This window comes from Haemaphysalis longicornis, unplaced genomic scaffold (assembly GCF_048455015.1).
Source record: "Haemaphysalis longicornis isolate Haplotype H1 unplaced genomic scaffold, Haemaphysalis longicornis Haplotype H1 scaffold_8, whole genome shotgun sequence".
NCBI lineage: Eukaryota > Metazoa > Arthropoda > Arachnida > Ixodida > Ixodidae > Haemaphysalis > Haemaphysalis longicornis.
The window spans coordinates 48469665-48490364 of NW_027526445.1; the positions used below are offsets into that span (position 1 = coordinate 48469665).

The 20700-nt window shown below is 49.2% G+C and overlaps 1 protein-coding gene and 1 pseudogene across 1 annotated transcript; both read right to left on the reverse strand.

The window, feature by feature from the left end:
- Positions 1-15765: 15765 nt before the first annotated feature.
- On the reverse strand, positions 15766-17068 carry LOC144149668 (uncharacterized). Its single transcript, XM_077681328.1, has 2 exons — positions 17034-17068; positions 15766-16987 (listed from the first exon to the last, which is right to left on the reverse strand). Exons 1-2 carry the CDS (start codon positions 17066-17068, stop codon positions 15766-15768), a joined length of 1257 nt encoding a protein of 418 aa, XP_077537454.1.
- Positions 17069-19485: 2417 nt separating this feature from the next.
- Positions 19486-20472, reverse strand: LOC144149838 (uncharacterized; annotated as a pseudogene).
- Between the last annotated feature and the right edge of the window lie 228 nt (positions 20473-20700).

The following is a 20700-nucleotide window of genomic DNA, read 5'->3' on the forward strand; positions in this document are numbered from 1 at the left end:
GCCCTACGCAAGGGTGTTTACACAAAACCACGGCCGGACTCGACTCTTTTTCCGCGCTGCGGAAAGGGAGTCGAGTCCGGCCGTGACAAAATGAAGCGCCTGAAGGGTGCGAACCGCTAAGGGATGATTGCGGAGGGGGGCAGCCCCGAAAGCCACGGCGCCTTCAGGTAAGCTCAGCGCACGGGACGACAAAGGCATGCGTTGTGTCCCTTTGTACGAGACATGTGGCAACACAGAGAATAATAGGCCGGCTGAGTCGTTCTCAGCAGAGGAGATTGACTGGTCCGCACTAAGGAGTGGTCCGCACTAACTCGCGGCGAAAAAAAAGAGGGGCCGCCGGTCATTGATGGTTGAAGACTGGTACGATGCAGGCCCGAAAGGGAACAGACGAACAACCTGCAAGCGGCGGTGGCTGACCACGGCCGCTCCCTCTCCTAGAAAAGGGGAGATCAAGCGGCCGTGGGCACACATTCAAGACTCGTGCAAGGTAACTGAAGAATGCGATGGGGCTACGTAATGGATGAAACATGCAGTTTAGCTGGATGAATGTCGTGCGCGGGCAGAGGGCCTTTGCGAATGAGACACACAGCAAGGTATGCCCCTCTTCCTCGCGTCAGCCCTTCATTCTTCCTTTTTCACGTTTCTGTCGAGCCCGGGAGGGTTTTGTTGGAGTGGGCTCAGATTGCGCGCACTGAGTGTCCCCTTGCGATGGCGATGTTGCGACAATCAATTTCACCCCTGCGATTAGGCAGCTTTGTTCGGCGGTATTCTCCCTTAAACTAGGAAACTGGAGAACAGCGGGTCGACAAAAAAGGCGCGCTGCGGCTCCCCGAGCCAGTCCCAGACTTTATCCTAAATGTGAAGGCACGACGGTCACCAGCCCTGCCACAGGCAGACGACGTCGCGACAGTAACAACGATCACGTGGTCATATTCTACCTCGATCTCAACTAAAGCCCCTCCATTGCGTCCACGGCCGCTTTTTCCCTGGACGGCGGCTGCCCAGAGACGCCCAGATTAAGGGCCTGAAACACAACGGCAATATGTCGCGAGGATAGAAGCGTCCCTGGTTTTGAGAAGCTCATGTTCCAAGTGCCAACACCCAAAAGAGGCCTCGAATTGTAAGTCATTTCCTTCCAGTGATTAATCCTTCCATGATCACTAATTAATGTCTTTTGGCGATGGAGGTTGCATTGTACGTTAAGTTGTGCAGTGCAGATCAGTTATGCATTCTCTGATATTTAAATAATAATTTATTTATATTTACACGATGACCCCGTATTTTGCGTCTGCGAGCTAAAATTGTGTATTTCGTTTTATTTCGAATGCAGTATTTGCGTTTGAATTGGTCGTTAAGAGCGCCCACGGTGGAGCTGATAGGTGATTTTTAATGAGGGAAAACGTAAATTCAACTCCTGTAAACGCCTAAATATTTTATTAAGCACGAAGTTGGAGAGGGTTACTCAGAGTGTATCGGGACAGCGTTAGTATCAGTACATGAAGAGTGAAAAATATATTTGTTCTGGCTGCAGTTTTAATAGCTTGCTTTTACTGGAACGAAACTCCATGTGATGTAGACGCTGTTGCATTGTGTGCGCGTTATCGGGACTTTTGTTATCGCGTTTCTTATCTACGCGTGCATCGACTGCTACACCCAATTTGAAACCCACAGCTGCGTGCACAGCGCAAGTGAACGACCTTCATACTGGTGGCGAAGAAACGAACGTGCCTTTCTGGTAGAATTTTCCTTTAACTCTTCCTGGCCTTCTTTGAAGTTCTGTGGACGCAGGAGTATCGTTCTTGCAAGGCTCAATCGGTCATGCAAGACAACAGAATTTCCTAATTGAATAAACGGGCTACAGACAGCAGGTCCCCCCAAGAGCACCAGCACACCTCCGCCCTCCTCCTCCGCTCACCTCCCCCCCCGCACACACACATACGGGTGCGCGCTGTTGTCTTTCTTCCTGAATGCACAACTGCTACGTATACATTCTAAAATGTTGCATTAAGGACATTTTGAGCAATCTTAAGTAACCGAAATGACTGAGTAATTATCACGGTAAACAACTTTGCAACTTTTAGCCAATCTATCCTGTCGTAGCCTGAAACCATGCTTCAGTTTCAACATAACGCTCGCTGTCAACCAAGGAAATAGTTTAACTATGTCATTACTGTCCGCTTCATGCTGAAGCATGGTAGTCTTTGGTCTTTCTGTATACGGGGCCATGCCAATACGCATGGTTTCTTGGGGGTGTGCACGATTCCACCTAATCCCAACTCCCCCGTTTCAGTCCAACCCTGCCAATCCACTCGTGCTCTTTCCCCCTCCTTTTAACCTCCCCGCTTTCGAAACGACTGTGCACGCTGCCCCCTTTCCTCTTCTCCCGTGAACGCGGGCGGGGAGAACAGGGAAGGGGATAGACGGGGGGCCCTTGCCCCGCCGTGATGAATGGCGATGCGCTGAAAAGAAGAAGCAGAAGAAGAAAGTTGCTGTTGGAGGTTAGGGGAGGTAGAGATAGTGATCTGCAACTGTCGGGCGAGGCAGAACAAGAGAGAGAGAGAGAGAGAGAGAGAGAAAATAGCGGGAAGTTGCGAGGGCTGGTAAACGAGGGAGATAGAGTGTAGAAGGGGACCTGGCTAAAATAAAAGAGTGGTAAACAGGCTGATTCACAAGTCTGTGTGAAGGGGTATTGTTATCGCCCTGTTCAATTTTCACAGCCTGCCTCCTCTCCCGTAAAGGGCCCCGCGAAGGTGTTCCAGTGCTACCTATGACGTCGATGCTCCGGTACCCTTTCCGGCAGAGTCAATCTCTTCCTGGAAGCATTAGTGACGAGAATTGATTTTAGAGTGTATATCGTCCATGAATTCGTGTTTAAAAAAAAAAAACAATATATTAAAGTCACCAAGTAATTATAAATTAACTGTATGTGCTGTTAACCTCACAGCACTGAAGAAAATTAATTGCAGAACTCTATCGAAATCCTAACGTAACTCCCAGAAACGTAACGCTCATTGCAGCTACTTTTTGAAACACAGTTCGGAATATCAGACTTTTTGCCGACGTAATTACATCCGCTTCTGCCATTTGAATTTTCATTATAAAACATTACGATGATAGCAACCATTGCTTTAAAATATATGTAGAAATCCAGAGAAATGTGTATCATTCTTAAACCGCTTTTCCAGAGTGAGTTTCTGAGAGTAGAATACGGCAGCGAGTCGCAAAAAACGTTGAATTATTTTATTCTTTTAAAGTTTCTTTTGTTTCTTTTCGCCAATGATGTAAATATATACGATCATAGTGATGAAGGGCCTTTACTTCGCTAATGGTGTTTTCTTTTTCGGATGATGCAAGGCGTACTGCAGCGTTGGTGCGTTTACGTTATTTTTTATTCTTACTATATTTCCACCTTTAATTTGCGGATTGGTTTGTTTGTTGTTTCATTTTAGGGGGAAATGTATAGGATCCATATATTTTTGTTTTGTCAGATCATTTTTGTTAAAATTGTTTTTTTTTCTATTTTATTTTTGTGATATTTAAAACTTATGTCCGACCAATTATCTCCATTTAGGCCATTATAACCAGCCACTCAAGGTAAAACTTCCACCAAATCTGCATTTTTGTGGAAATGCAGGGCGTTACACGGTTCCCAATCTCGTCATTTTTATTTCGTATTTTGAGTGTTGTTCAGAGGACTTTTCTTCTCTATTCTTCGGTTTTGTAGGGTATAATATGCATATTTTTAACTTGGTCAGATCATTTTCGTTAAAATGTTAGGTTTCCTGCTATTTAAGTGAGCTACTTAAATATCCCTAGAAAAAAAAAGAACTCACAATGAAAACAAGTGGCTGAAGAATGGAATGCAGAGCTATACAATTCTCTGAATGTCTGCGCATCTTTTCACCATTTAATAATAATGTATGCTGATTGCAACATGAACAGGCTTCATTTTAATTACGGCGTGAATATGAACGGTGCCAACGGAGTCAGAATTGTACTGAGAGTCGCAAACTGTCATTGGCCAAATACACCGTCCTTTTGTCCTCGTTATGGATATGCATATTAAAGTTAGCTGTTCTGACTTCCACACTTCAGTTCTTTCCCCAGAGTGTACGTAGCGTTCTGCAGTCAGTCCGTATTTATTTATTTATTTATTTATTTATTTATTTATTTATTTATTTATTTATTTATTTATTTATTTATTTATTTAGATTACTACATTCGTCCAAAGGGAATTTTTGCAGGAGATACATAGAAGAATGTGTACAGTACGAAAATGGACTGATCAATCTCACACTAAGGCAAACATTATACGCATAAAAATATACAGGGACATTTATTAAAAGATTTCAACTAAAAGAGTTGCTCAACATGAAAGGAAGCGCAAAGACAAAGGGGAAAACTAAAAAAAAAGGAAAGAAAGAAAAACTCGAAACAAGAAAAAGACGGACATCATATGACACTAATCAAAGGGGTGGTAAAAACTTTGCAATAAGCAGCATTGTGAAGCAGTAACAAAATATATATACACAAATAAAAACCGGAAAAAAATTCATGACAACTGAAGTTATATATGCTGCGTTCTATGTATTACAACGTTGTTTGCTACAATATATCCCGGCACTTAAAGTAATGAACTGGCGATTTTTTTTATTAATTTTTTAAAGAAGAAAGATAGCGAGAAGAAAGGCACAACTTCAAAGAGAAAAGGCAGTGAATGAAAATTATTCTGCACAACAGAAACAGAATGCAGTTTTACGCGCCCTAAGCCTGCTTTCTTTTGGCTCTTATTTTCTTTCGTTTTCTGTTTTTCTCGGCAAAACAGGGGGCCAGCTCCACTCACTAAATCTAAACTCAAAAACTAAAACTCGCAAACTAAAAAAAAAAAAAAAAAGAGAGAGAGAGAGAGAGAGAGACGTCGCGGTAGCCCTCTTTCCTCTTGACAGGAAGCCCTCCGCCGTGCCCGCAAGGCCGTGCTCACGCAAGAGCCTCTTCCCCCCCCCCCCCCCCCCCCCCCCCGCAGGGAGAGGGGCGAGCAGTTTCCACGGTGCTTGTGGCACGGGTAGAGTAGCACGCAGGGGAACGGAGAGGGGGAACAATAGCGGGAATTTACCTAATATGTTTTCTGGTTGAAATGACATTCAATCACAGTTGTATTTTTGGGATGCCTGGGAAACGAGTAATCTTAGCGCTACTAACACGGTGACCTGACCAGCTGTAAAATTGATTAGTTGAGCCCACTAATTGGGGTTATGGAAATCGGAAAAGGTTTAGGTTGCATTATTACTGGTGTACCAAAAAAACGCGTGGCATCACTGTTCGAAAACGTTCGCATTCCACACAGAAAAAAGCGTTTCTTGCGCCCATACCACCAAGAGATACGAAAACAAAGGGCCGACTGAAAAAAAGAAAAGTTTCTGCAGTGTCAAATCAGGGACTTAAATAAAACGATTAAATTTTGGAGAAATAGTCGCATCAGCATACTTAATAGTTCCTGGTTGGCTGTATAACATTACAGAATAGCAGAAATGTCGGTTTTAGCTGAATCAATGAACAGAAGCAACGCATTGACTTATTATAATAGCGAAAATAGAGATAGCTGGTAAAAAGATATTACAAAAAATAAAATGCAGCAAAATATATAAAAGTGAACATACGAGATCAAAATTAGACACCTTATATATCTCCCCCCAGATAAAGACACAATAAAAAAAAGCCTATAAAAGAACTACCGGTTCACGAGAAGAAAAATACAAAAACGGACCAGGCACTTAACATCCTGCGGTTGTGCGACTTGTGTGATTGGCTGAGTTAACACACTTAATCGTTATATTTAACTTAAACGGAAATAATGGGTCGAACGAAATAATACGGGAAAATAAAAAAATATATATATATAACAGTATACTTGCAAAATATACCATATACCCCCTAAACACAGACTTAGAACAATGAAAAACCCCTCAATACAACGACGGAAACAGGAATAGAAAATTGTCAAAACTTACCGTAGAGTGCCGTGCATTTGCCCGAAAATGCGGAATCGGCGGACGTAACACATTTAATTGTTATAATAGCGTAGATAGCGATAATTAACCGCAGGGAATGTGAAAAGGCATGCATACAAAAACGTAAAAATCCTAAAATATGTACGAAGAGTACCAATGAAATAAAAAATTTTTACCTTATATGCCGCCATCAGGAAGCGACGACAAAATTAAAACAAGTCTTTTTTATCTTATAAGCCGCCCTCACGAACCGACGACAAGAATTAAACAATTCTTACAGGATGACGGAAACACGAATAAAAAATTATGAAAAGCACCATCGCCCAAAAAGGCATTGTTGTAGGAGATGTATAAACGAATGTGCACAGTCCAAAAATGGACTCACCAATCTCACGCTAAGGCAACAAATATACAAGCATAAAAATATACAGAGACATTTATTAAAAGATCGCAGCCAATAGTGTTGCTCTACACCAAAGGACCGTCGAAGAGAAAGGAAAGAGATAAAAAAAAGGAAAGAAGTTTGGAAAAGGCAAAGGAATCAAACGGGTAATAACAATATTGCAATAAGCAGAACTGATCAGTAGTAATAAAATATACAAACAACAAATAAAAGACAGGAACAAATTCACGGCAATTTAAGTAATGCTGCGTTCTGCGTGTTACAACGTTATCTGCTACAATATCCGGTCACTAGAAGTTCTGCCTTGGCGAGATTTTCAGACTTATTTTTAAAGAAAAAAGAGAGAAGAAAGACCAAATTCAAGGAGAAAAGGCAGTAAATAACAATTAATCCGCACACAGGAACAGAATGCAGTTTACGCGCTCTGACTCCGCGTTCCTTTACCTCTCCCCTTCCCCGGTGTTCGGTTTTGCCCGGCAAAAAAGAGGGGCTGCTCCGCTCACTAGAACTAGACTCTCAAACAAAAACTAAAACTCACAAACTAAAAAAAAAAAAAAACGTCGTGGTAGCCCTCCTTCCCCTTGACCGTAAGCCCTCCGCATCCAGACAAGTTCACAAAGGCCGCGCCCACCCGTGGGGCCCGCGCGGGGAGAGGGGCCAACAGTTTCAAGGGTGGTTCTGGCACGGGTGAAGTCGCACGAAGGGGAAAGGAAAGGGGGGATTTCCCCGCGTGGCAAGTGACATGCGGGGGAATCGGCACTGTGATTTCGGAACGGGAGGATGGCCCGCGGGGGGCGCGTGCTACACCCGTTTCTTGGTGCACTCCGGAAAACGAAATGCTGACTTGTTTCGGGCATCGCACCACGCCCGAAGGTCATGCTGGCTCTGCACAGCTGCCCAATCCTCCGTTTTCTGGTGGACCAAGGATATTCCCAACATAATTTCCATTTCCCGCGTCTCTAACGAAAACTACAAAACTCCTGTGCGCCCTATACATTCCAGAGCCGCCCATGCTCATGCACTGATACTTTTTATCGTTTAGCTTTAAAACCGGCAGTGTGTACTCGGCTGAAAAATGGCAGTGCACGCGTCAGCTAAAAAAGTATCTCCTTTCATTAAAGTTAGAAACCAAAATGGTAGGACCGCATTATAACTCTTTCCTCAGATCTCACGACAAAATTCAAAACGCAGCAATATTTTGCTCAGATTGCAGAGAGAGAGAGAGAAACAACGTCTTTATTTGGCCTGCGGAAACCTCGGGGGGTGCCTACTATCGCCGGCCTCCCTGGTGGGGAGGTGACAAGTTCGGCCGCTGGCGATCGATGGCCGCTAGCGCGAGCTGCGCAGCCATCTTCTGTAGTTCATATTCCGCACTGGTCACCGCACTCTCCAAGCGCGGCGGCAGCGGATCCGCAGTGGTTGAGTCCGTTTGCTGGCATTCCCAGAGCATGTGCTGCATGGTAGCGCGACCGTCACCACACATCACACACTTATCTGTCTGGAATAATTCGGGGCACACGTGTTTGGCGAACACAGGCGTCCATATCGCGCGCACCTGTAGTTGGCGCACTAGCACCGCCTCTCTTCGGGTAAGATTCCGGTGCGGCGGCGGGTAGGCTCTTCTGCCCTCCCGATACCAGGCCAGCACCTCCTTGTATGTGTCGATTGGAGTTGCCTCGACGTGGTCTTCTTCATCTTCTTCCTCGCCTTCCGCAGGACGAGGGGGGGAGCTCGGGGCAGCGCTGTGTCTGGTAAGCACGCGCGCCGCTCGGTCTGCCCCCTCGTTGCGGTTGGCACCCGTTCCCACCGGGCCCATGTGCGCCGGGAACCACTTGATGGTCACCGGCATTGTTCGTTGTGGTAGGGCCCCGCACACCCTAGACGCGCACGAGGACACTCTGTTTGTGGCGTAGTTCATGACAGCACTGCGCGAATCACACAACACCGTCGCACACTTGGGGTTGGTTAGGGCCAGCGCTATGGCCAGCTCCTCCGCTTGCCTCGGGTCCTGTGCCCGCACGCTGCCCGCCGTGTACAGCTCCCCTGAGGTCGCCGCTATCACGGCCACAGCGTACGTGCCTTGGCGGTTCGGATATGCCGCCGCATCGACGTAGTAGGCGTTAGTGTCTGCCGCATGCGCGGCCGTGAGGGCCTTTGCCCTGGCCAGGCGGCGTTCCCGGTTCGTTTCCGGATCCATGTGCCTGGGGACCGGCGGGACCTGCATGAGGCCGAGCAGCCCGCGCGGCAACGACCGCGGAGGCGGCGGCGGCACCGGTCCCCTGTCTCCCTCCCCCTGCAGCCTCGTCTGGCAACCTACTCTGTGCAGGATCGACCTGCCGGTTCTGGTTAGCGTTAGTCTAGTTAGCTGTGCTGTGCGCTGTGCTTCTGCTATCTCGCTTAAGGTGTTATGGACTCCTAGTTCTAAGAGTCGCGTCGTGTTGGTGTGTGTATAGAGGCCTAGTGCCATCTTGTATGCTTTGCGTATCAGAGCGTCAACCTTGCCGCTCTCGGCCGCCGACCAGTCGTGGAAGGCCGCCACATATGCCACATGGCTGATTGCAAATGATTGAACCAGCTTCAGGAGGTTGTTCTCTCGCATCCCTCCGTGCCGCGTTGCCACCTTCTTGATTAGCCGTATTGCCGTCATGATCTTCATCTCGAGCTTGGTGACGGTAAGGCCGTTGTGCCCGAGGGCGTCGACGTGCAGTCCGAGGACGCGCAGCGTCTTCACCCGCGGTATGGTCGTCCCGTCTCGAGTTCGGAGGTTGATGTCGGGTTCTGTTTTGCTTCCCTGACCTCTTCGTTTCGGTGGAATAATCAGCAGCTCCGACTTGTTCGGGGAGCACGTGAGGCCCGTGTCCTGCAGGTGGTCTTCGACTTCGTCGATGGCGCTCTGCAGGGACGCCTCGATCTCGCCGTCACTGCCGCCGGACATCCACAGCGTGATGTCATCTGCGTAAATGGTGTGCCCGACGTTCGGGATGCCCTGTAGTCGTTGGGCAACCCCGATCATGACTATGTTGAACAGCGTTGGCGAGATCACGGCGCCCTGCGGCGTTCCCGTGCTCCCCAGACTCTTCTTGGGTAGTTCCATATCTCCCGCCACTATCGTTGCGGTGCGGCCCGTGAGGAAATCGCGGATGTAGGCGAAGGAGCGCTCCCCCATGTTGAGGCGCGAGACCTGTTGAAGTATGGCTGAATGGCGAACGTTGTCAAACGCGCTCTTCAAATCCAGGCCGAGTACCGCTCTGTTGTCCATGGAGCCGGCCGGTCGGTCTAGGACTTCGTGTTTGATGAGCAGCATCGCGTCCTGCGTGCTGAGCTTGGTTCGGAAACCCAGCAGCGTGTCGGGATAGAGACCTTCTTCTTCCAGGTACGCTTGCCATCTGTTTAGGAGGACGTGCTCCAACATCTTCCCGATGCAGGACGTCAGGGAGATGGGCCGCAAGTTGTCGATACTCGGCGTCTTGCCCGGCTTTGGGATCAGTACTGTTCTGGCCTCTTTCCAGCTGGCGGGGAGCTTGCCCGCCCGCCAGCACTTGTTAAAGTAACCCGTCAGCGCCGTTATGGCCGCGCCGCTGAGGTTGCGCAGCGCTTTGTTTGACACCCCGTCCGGCCCCGGGGCCGACTTGCAGTTGATGGTTTGAATGACTGCCCGGACCTCCCACTCCTCGATGTCGGCGTCGAGCTTGGCGTTAGCCTCGCCCGCGTAACTCGGGAGGGGTGTCGGCGGGGTGGATGGAAGGTATTTGTTGTCGATGCGCCGGCGGACCTCAGCTTCGCCGAGCTCCTGCTTCGCCTTGTGTAGTGTCCGGGCAAGGATGTGGTGTTGCGTCCCCTTCGTCTTGCTCTCGTCCAGCAGATGACGGAGCAGGTGCCAGGTTCTGCTCTTGTGGATTTGGCCGTCCGCTTCCTGACAGACCGCCTGCCACTGCTGCCGGCAGAGCACCTCGCTGTGCTTTTCGATCTCGATGTTTAGTAGGGCGATGCGTTTACGGAGCCTCCGGTTGTGGCGTTGTCGTTTCCACCGGGCCCTCAGTGAGTTCCGCGCCTCCAGCAGGTGTGCTAGGCGGCTGTCGACTTGCGGGGTCCCTTCGTCTGCCTCCACCTCCGTTGTAGCTGCCCGTGTCACCGCGTTGAGCTCACGCGACCACTTGTCAATGTCTTCTATCTGCTCGGTCAGAGCGTCCAACTCTTGTCTGTATTTGTTCCAATCCGTCATCGCTAGCCTGCGGGGGACCGGCGCTTTGCCGCGCAGCGGCACTGTTATCTCGAGGACGCAGTGATCGCTGCCCAGCGTTTCGCCCGTGTTCCGCCAGCGGACTCCGGTGGTAGTGTTGCAGAATGCAAGGTCTGGGTTCGTATCCCGTTGCGTGGAAGTGCCGTGTCTCGTGTGTACCGATGGGTCGTTCAGCAGGTGATATTCCGCCTCCATAGCTTCCTCGTAGAGGCTCTGGCCCTTGGTCGTAGACTTCGGGTACCCCCACGCCGTGTGCGGCGCATTGAAGTCTCCGCACACGAGCGCGGTGTTGTCCCCTGCCAGTTGTTTCGTCTTGTGCATTAAGGTTCTGAATCTTTGTTGGAACTGTTTGGGATTGCTGTAGACGTTTACTATGTAGGTGCTCTCCTTTCTCTTGCGGCCCGTGACGACCTCGATGGCTAGGTGCTCGATGGCGCTGTTTTGGAGCAGGCCGTGTTCGATATAAGTGAGTCCCTTCTTCACCAGGGTACACACCCCCTGACCCGCACCTTTCCCAGCCGTTCTTGCACTGGGCGGGCTGGCATAGGAGCGGTACCCCGGTAAGCCCGGGGGAGTCTCGGTGTGTGTTTCTTGTATGAGTATTACGTCTGGCCGCCGGCCGACTTGCCTCATGTATTGTTGTAAGAGTGCCTTCTTTTTGCGCAGGCCATTCGCGTTCCATTGCCACACCACGAGCTCCCGCGTTAGCGCTGTTCTGGCCATGTTGGTCGGGTCGTGCTCGGTTGTTGCGGCTGCTGCTGTGGCTGCTGCTGTTGGTGGGTTATCTCGTTGAATCGTGTTAGGAGTTGTTGTAGCATGCGTTCCATGTTGGCCATGCGGACGCTCATGTCTGCTGTAGTTGCCTCTACCGTAGCCTGTCTTCGGTTGATTGCCTCTATGTCCCTCTCGAAGCGGTCCATGCGCTCCTCCAGATGCTGGTGGCTTTCCTCCAGCTGTTGGTGGCGTCTCTCGATCGCGTTCATTACTGTGGCTCTCCTCTTCGCCCTTAGGCTGAAGTCTTCTTCTTCTGTGGTTGAATCTCTGTTCTGTACCGTTTCTTCTCCTTCTTCGACTATTTCCGCAATTCGCGGTTCCACGGCGTGTATCCGCTCGGTCTCCTGCGTTTGCATCTGTTCTTGCTCTTGTTCTTGCTCCTGAAAGCGCACTTGTCTCTGCGCCTGTCTGCGCGTTGCCTTCGATGGTAAAGCTGGGGCTTGATGTTGCTGTTGATTTGTAAGGAACATATCTAGCTTCTTGCTGAATTCTTGTAGTTGCCGCTCTTGTTGTGCAATCTTCTGGTCTTGTTGTGCGAGCTGCGCTCTGAGGCGCGCATTCTCACTGCGTAGTTCCATCGTTTCCGGAGTTGGTTGTACCTGCTGCGGTGCGCAGCTCCTGGGCTCCTGCGGGTTAGCTTCCCGCCTCGGACGCGGCTCCACCACCGCGGCTGCCCACGTTACGCCCTCTCGCGGGCTGGTCTTGACTTGATTTCCATTGCCGCCGCCGCTGCGGCGGCTCGCTTCGCCTCCGCCAGCTGCTGCTGCCGGGGCGCCGCCAGCATTCTTCTGTGGTATCCGTTTCGCGCCTTCCCCGGCCGCCCGCAGCTGCGGGAAGTCAGTTAGGCCTAATGTCGGCGCACGCCTTTGCTGCTCCTCCGTTCGCTTGCGCTCCCATCGGCGCTGCTTGACCACGTGTGGGGTCTTGTAGCGGTTCTTGCATCCCGCCACTCCGGTGGGGTGCGCCCCGCCGCACAGCTTGCAGCGGGGTTTGCATTCTCGCTCGTGTGTGGGGCCCGGATTGGACACTCCGCACGCAAAGCATACCTCGGTGTCCGGATAGGGACACACGTCTGCGCGGTGACCTAGCCTGCTGCAACAATGGCATACCTCGTAATGTTGTTTGTAAAGGCTACATCTAGTTATCATAGCTCCAAATTTTACTGTACTAGGCACTTTCGTACCCTCGAAAGCCACGATTACTGTGGTAGTGTTTCCAATTCGATGCGCTTCGAGCGCGAGCGGGTTCGCTTCGTTTACGATGTTCTCCTGCAAGTCCTGCTCCGTGTATGTAAGCGAGATGCCACGTATGACGCCCTTCACGGTGCCCTCGGGCGCCGGCACGTACGCACTAACTTCGTGTTCCCTACCCGCGATTCTGAGTAGTCGGATGCCCGAGTACATTCGAGCTCTCTGCTCATGCGGGGTACTTATTACTATGATATTTTGGGCATTGTTGGTACAAATCGTGTCTTCCCTAGATTCCTGCAGTGTAGTTCCTGCCATCTCGAAAATGGCTTCCATTAGCTTAGGTGCCTCGGTACGCGCCACGTTTAGCCCGCCACGTGGCCTAAGTATGACTTTAATATCCTCCTTCGGCAGCGCATGCGGCATGCGTGCTGCCTTGGTAAGCCTAGCGGCGACCTGCTTCGCGAAACGTGCCTGATTCTTGGGGGCTGCAGGGGGAGTAGTGGCAGAAACAACAGGGACCGACTTACCGCCAGCCGCCCCGGCCGACTGCCGCCGCATCCGCCGCCTCGCCACCTGCCATCTGTCTTCGCCTCCTTCCTCCGCCGGTGTTGGGTCCGTGCCGGTAACCGCTACCGACACCCGTCCGTGGTCGTAATTCACTTGCATCGTCGATGCTCGAGGGCTTTCTTCAAGTGGAGAGGTGGTTCCGATGTCCATGGTAGTCGCCATCTCCTCCAGGGTAGTTGCCGTCTCCGCCATGGCGGCCGTCATCGGCGCGCCCGGCCCGAAGTCGCGCTAAGCCTAGGTTAGGCCTAGCTGGCCGACCACGTTGGCCGATCGGTCTTCGCCGATAAATGGGTGAAAATCGATGCAACTTGCCCGAAAATGGTGTCAGTCGATTCCGTGGGTCAAGCTGCGTCACCCTTTAACAGAATCTCGTTGATATCTTCAATTACCCCGGCGCAATTAGTCGAAATCAGCGGAGCCGATGCGAGACACGTCCGCTCCCTGCAGTGACCGCAGCGCCGCCCTCAGATTGCAGAGAACATGCCTAACCACAAGAGTATGGTCAGACATCGTCGTCTTTGCGTTACTATTTTTTCTTGCTAAATATAAAGTTCGATACAGCATCGAATAGTGAACTTTGCAGTGAATTGCTCTACCTCATCTAGGAGTGGTAACTAAATGGGGTGGCTGCTCCAGAAAAGTTACTGGATAGTACACGCCTTCAGGCAGACTATAGGGAATTTATGCACGAAGCATTGAAAACTTGACAGGTAATAATGCAACTATTTGAGAACACCAAGCTCATTACAGCAGACTCTACATTTGGGTAGTGCCGAAATGTAAACCAGATCCATTATGTTACAAAGCACAAGCTTCTCATGTCCGCCCGGAGACCTGATAGAAGCTACGAAATGGATTGTGTTGAGACTCAAAACAGAAGCGCAAATTTAAACTGGCATGACTTAACAAATACCAATGGCTGAATTATTCCGCTTTGGTGTGGACTAATCTTGCCATGTTCATGTAATTTTCGCCCTTAAGAGCACTGTTATTGCGCATGATGTCTGTGTGTTTAAGGTTGATATTTGTTAAAATTATTGCTAGAGATATAACGCTTCTTGTATGTATAATTCATAGCCTCTCATTTTTTAAAGATAAGATCTGTGCTACACATAACGCAAGTGCATAGATTCGATGTATACTGCACAGAATGAGCTCCATTGGCCTGACACTGGCCGCTACTGTGCAGGCGTATGCAAAACATTTTATTTTGCATTTTGGACAAGGACAACCAAATAAAAAAAATCTAATTCTTACGGCCTACGTCATTTCATTGCGGATGTCACACTCATCATTCTCCACACGTTGAAATAAAGCAAGTAATTGCATGAAACTATGGCCGTTTAATGCAATGCCTGCACTAGGTTCCTCTGCGTGCAATGTACGTCCCGTATCACGGGCAGAGATTTGTACCACGTGGTCTGCGGATTTCCGCCCAGTTTACAACTTCAGCTGGCACAAATACAATCATAATCAACACCAATATCATGAGAGAACCTTAAAGGGCATTTTAAAGACAAAATACAACCTTGTTCAATTGAATAGCAACTAGCCTTTGGTAACTCGCACAGCTCCATTCCAATCACAGGCGTTTTTTAAACCGAAGCAATGCAACAAATGTCAATTTTTTTTTTAATTTAGCGCTGCAGTGAAGTGATATCGGCAGGAGTGGTATATATATAGGCTAGCACTAAACGTAGTTATGAGTGTGTTAACTGCACGTTCTACAATCGCGCAATCATGTTCCTTGGCGGTGACTTAAGTCGTTGGGCGCCAATCGTACCAACAAGATCCTGAACTGTCATAGTGAAATCGCCGCCGGAAAGTGGGCGGGGATTCGCCATTGCTTCAAACGTTTAATTTTATATTTTGATTATTCTTTGAAGATTGCGATAAAACTGGTATCATTGATATCGAGACAAGGCAGACTTTTTAATGAACCAAACATGTATTTTATCTTCATAGCCTTTAAGGGTGCTTGCAAACTACCGCACTTTTTTTCCTTCGGGGGGGGGGGGGGGGGGGCGAGAACAACCTTAGCCCCCCCCGAACAAAAATCCTGGCTACGCGCCTGGCTGAGCGCTCTTGTGTGCGTGCCTCGGGAACACAACCCTGCGTCCCCGGCGCACAATTGCCAAGCCAATCATGCGCACTTGGGAGATTTGCCAAGATTGCGGCGACCACCACCCGGCCCTTAAAAAAAACGAAGAAATTCTGAGTGATGGTGCGACGGCCCAACATGCCCGGCAAACCATTGTCAATCCAAGCATACTCATTTAGGGAGATTGGCCAAGATTGCGGCGACCACGCGGCCATTAAAAAACCGAGAAAATTCCCTCCAAGTGTTTGCGAGGCGGCTGTTCTTCGCGGCTTCGTTTGCTCCGAACCTAATTTTGTGAGCGGGGAAAAAAATGCCGGGAAATTCTTAGACGACTAGATTTCTCAGGTTCATTAAACAATTAGTACAAAGAGGCTTTTTTTTTATTAGACATTTTTATGACATTTTTTAGACATTTTTACAGAACAGAAACAGAAATGCATAATGTTAAAACCTGTGAGCCAGCCTTGGCTCCCAGAGAGGTTTTAAAACTTCCTAAGGCACACTAGATCATCGAGGACAGGCAACCACTCTGGCGGTTCATCCTCTACACGGAGCACCTCCCTTATGTACTGCACACTTTCAATAAAGTTTTCCCTGACAGGTCGGGCGTTGATGTCCGCATTTCGCACGGCCATTCTCGTCCTCCATATGCTGTGCAGGCTGAGCACCATGATTAAGTCATACGGTACACCACCCTCACTTTCCAGGGGCAGGAACCGAATACCCTGTGGGGTTATGGGTAGCTCCTTCTTCAACGTGCACTGAAGGATGTCCCAGTGGAACACCGGGTCCCAGCATTCAATAAACACATGATTGACCGTTTCCGGCTTTTTACACAGACTACAGTTTGTTGTCCATGGGACGAAGAAACCTCTCTCTGCTAACCATACATTTACAGGTAGCGTCTCGCTGTGCAATTTAAAGAAAAAAGATTTCATACTTGGTTTTACGGGCATTCTTTTAACCCTCCTGAGAACATCAGATCCGGTGCCCTTTCCGTATAACGACCTATACAGTGGTACTGGCAAACAAACATCGACAAGGTCCTTGTACAGGCACTTTCTTGAAACGCTAGACAGGTATTCAAGTGAGAACCGCACTTTCAGAAAATCAAATGACAGGGCTACTTCTCGTAGGTATCCCCTTACCCCATTACCAAAATGACTGCTAGAGGACACAACAAACTCAGGTAGGACATGTTTCAACCGGACTTGAATAACCGTGCGCAAGAATAAATCTTTTTGGTCCCGCAAAAAACAAAACCTTGCGACAACTTGTCGTAAAAATAAATGGCAGAGACCAAGTCCTCCTTTCCTTACTGATCTGAAAAGATTAGTACGACTCGTTCTTTCCCAACTGGAAGACCAGATAAAAACAGCAAAAACCCTGTGGATTTTTTGAACATTTACACGAGTCATGCATAACACTTGTAGCATGTACCACACTTTGGTTAACAAAAAAAGGTTGCAGATCGTGGCACGGGCAAACATCGAAAAGTTGCGCCCTTGCCAGTTTCTTGTTTTTTCCCTCAGCTTTTCTGTCTCGTCACTCCAGTACTGGCCAGTATCACGGTAATGTTCCAGCGGCACACCGAGATACTTTGTCGGCAAAGCTGCCCATTGTATGTTCTCGAAAAGAGGGGGCGTTGAGTTCCAGTTTCCGTGCCAAAATCCCGAACATTTATCCCAATTACCTATACCGCTCCTGATTTTTTGCAAAAGGACTTCACCACCTTAACTGTTTCACTTACGCTCTCTTGATCCCGGCAAAAAACAGCAATATCATCTGCGTAAGCGAGCAGTTTTACTTCCGCACTCTGCAATTGGAATCCTCGTATTCCCTCCTCCTTCATTATTCATAGGCAGAAAGGTTCAAGATATATAGCAAAAAGTAGTGGGGATAATGGGCAGCCTTGCCTGACCGAGCATCCTATGTTTATCGCCTCAGTTACGTTTTTGTTAACAATGATGCTCGCTTTACAACCGGCGTAGGCCATTTTTGTTCCCTCCAGAATAACGGATCCGACATTCACGTATTTTAAGATGCTAAACAGTACATCGTGCGATACCCGGTCAAAAGCTTTCTCCAGATCCAGTTGCACCATTGCCACACGACCCGAGAAAGCATCACAGCACTCCAAAACGCTTCTAGCTACATGAACATTAGTGCTTATTGTGCGGTGCTTAATACCACAAGTTTGATGTGGACCTACCAGGCACTGAATTACGGTTTGCAACCTTCGTGCTAGGACCTTCATGTAAATTTTATAGTCTACATTAGTCAGACTAATTGGCCTATAAGACTTTACGGACAGTAGCTTTATTCTTTCCTCGCACTTTGGTATCAAGACTATGTAGGTCTCCTTAAACGTTTGCGGAAGCACACGTATTTCGTACGCCTCCACAAGCACTTCACATAAAAACACTGCCGCCTCCGTTTTAAATGCCTTGTAAAATTCTGCGCCTAGGTCATCTGGACCAGGTGACTTGCCAACGCTCAGCTCATCGATTGCTCTTTCTAGTTCCCCCACACTAATTGGTGCTTCGATTATGTCACATACATCTTTATCTAACTTGGGCATGAGCGGTAAAAATTCCTTAGCGAAACCTTCATCCTCTGGAATGTGCGTGCCCAGCAGTTCTGTGTAGTACTCTACGAATGCGCGCTCAATCATTTCCTTGTTGTCTGTAACGATATTACGGTACGTTATTTCCTTTATTATGTTCCTCTGCGCATAACGCTTTTCGTCTGATAGCGCACGCTTTGTGGGCATTTCTCCCATCCACATTTTATCTGCGCGTGCTCTGACGATGGCTCCCCTGTAGCGTTCAGTATCGATTGCTTCTAGCCTGTTTTTCGTATCTCTTATCTCTTGTTTGAATTCCCCGGGGTTTATGCTTTCTTCTCGCAGAAAGGTACTTAACTGTTGGCGTAGGTCTTTCTCATTCTTTCTTCGTTGTTTATTTAGAATCGTGCTCCTTTCTATTGCGCTAATCTTGACTTGTTCCTTAAAAAGTTCCCATCTGGCCCCCCAGCTCATTCGCATGTCAGTGTGCATATCAGTAAAAAGTTCGTTAACTTTGGTTGTGAAAGGTTCATCTGTAAGAATGCGACTGTTCAATTTCCACAACTTCCAGTTCCATTTCGGTACGTTTTTCTTTGTTCCAAGGCTGCAGGCCACTAAGCAATGGTCGCTGTAAGCCAAAGCCTCGACCTTGTAATTGGCACACAGAGGGACTAGTTCGCTTGAAATATACACGCGGTCGAGTCTAGCGTGGCTACTCCCTTGATAGTGGGTAAACCACACTGGGCCTTTGGGCGTGAAAAGAGCCACGTCTTCAAGAGAATTTCGTTCAATTATATCCATCAAACACTCAGCACCCCTATCTCTAATGCGCTCTTTTGTTGTTCTGTCTTCTTGCATGCACACACAGTTGAAGTCACCAAGCAAAATTATAGCCCTTCCGCAATCAAGGTGTTTACCAAAGCTTTGAAAAAACACTTCCCTTTCGTTTTGTCTGTTAGGTGCATAAATGCATATCACTCTCCATTCAGTGTTGGAAAAAGAAAAATCGCAAATCACAAAGCGGCCACAGGGATCCACTACGACCGTCTGCTCAACAATGCCCAGTGATCGCCTAATGAAAAGAGCGCACCCAGCCGATGTCCCCACAGCATGCGAAACGCACACATTGAAATGTGCTGTGAAAGGCTGCACCATGCGGTCTGTCACTTCCTGGCTTTGTACTTTGGTTTCCTGCACTGCAATTATATCTAACTCCCTGTCCGCAAACAGCCTACTAAGCTGACATTGCTTCCTTCTCGTTGCCAATCCTCGGACATTAACTGTGGCAACATTAATTGCAGTATCTAGGCGTACAGCCATTTGAGAAAAAAATCAGACCGCATGCCGCTTACCTCGGTGATTTGACGGATACATGGATGCGTCAGTATTGGCGTAAATCACTGCGGCAAGAAGAACAGATACACACAAATTTTTCACGACGGTGGCTTTGGGGGCCTCTTCTCGCCGACGTGAATGTTCGGCTTTGGGTCGAGGCGTTTTCTCCTTACTGCCGGTCCTGTTGACGAGTTCTCCTCTCGGTTCGTCACATCACCATCCGCAGCACATTGTTCCCTTGGACGCTTAGACGCAAGCTCGTTCACCGCACCACCTTTCCCACGCGTTACGGCATCCTCGGCATCCATGGAGCCGTCGCTCGGGTAGCCGTCGTCTGTACTTGGAAGTGGGGTGTCTTGAGGCAGCCCCTCCGGCGCCTGTGTGGCTCCAGGTTCTTCCTTGTCCGTCGTCGCCTCGGTGGCAGTACCTTTGGTGGCGTCTCCTTTTCATGCTGACACGTCGCATGGGGTTGAGGTACGCTCGAGAGACGGGCTTCCGACGACCTCCTCCGCTTCCGCCTCGTCCATTATGAGCTCACTTCGCTCTTCATTCGTACCGGGTCCTGTGGCCGCCGCATACGTTTTCACGCAGTTGGCGCCGTCATGTCCAAAGCGGCGGCAGACGTTGCACTTGGGAACTCGGCACTCCCTCCGAATGCGCCCAGTTTGGTTGCAGCGAAGGCATAGCGGAGGCCTTCCTGGCACAGCGACGAGAGCTAGCTCGCCCCCGACACGCAGCTGATGCGGCAAATCGTCCCGAGCCACGCCCCCTTTGAGGCGAAGCACTACGGTGCGTGTCATGGTGCTGAAGTTCGTGCAGCCATTAACGCGCCACTTTTCCTTCGTCACTTCAACAACACTGCCGTATGGCGCGAACGCTTCCTTTATCTGGTCGTCCGGAGCATTGTGCAGGACCCAGTGAAGTTTGAGGCGGACGTCTTGGTGGCATGGGTCAATTGCCAAGCACTTGTGGCCCTTGACGGTGACTTCTTTCTTCAAAAGCAATTTCTTCTTCCCGTCATCGCTCTTAAAGGTAACTGCCCAGATGTGATTCATTTGGTATGTGCCGAGAGCAGCTACGTCGGCAAGCATACCGTCATGCATTAACGCGTCACGGAAGTCTTCCACGCGGTAAGGCCGCGCCCTTAGTCGCCATGCAAAAAGACAGTGTTCAAAACAACAGACCCAGTTGGCAGAGGGGGCAGAACAACAGAGTATTCCTGGGCTTCGTTATCGCTCCTGTTACCGCGGCCAGACTTGGCCGCAAACGCCGCTCCGACGGAGCTCATGATTCCGCGTCCATACGCGAGCGTGACCGGAAGTAGAATCTTAGTACAAAGAGGCAGGCAGCCCATTATAAAAATTACCTTTGCAGCAGAACCGGCATTTTTTTTCTCATTGCCAGAGGTTGAGCAATGGCCAAAAGTTCTGCCTCAAGGATGGGCGTGGAGTCTGCCGATCTAAAGGAGAAACTCCAGTCCAGGTCCCGGCAGCAAATGCCTACATGTAGTTTCATG

Excerpts from the sequence above, each read along its gene's own strand:
- LOC144149668 (XM_077681328.1), bottom strand. The coding sequence starts at position 17,068 with ATGATATTGCTGTTTTTTGCCGGGATCAAGAGAGC. Across the intron at positions 16,988-17,033 it reads TTTGCCGGGATCAAGAGAGC|GAGCGGTATAGGTAATTGGG; the intron begins GTAAGTGAAACA and ends GCAAAAAATCAG.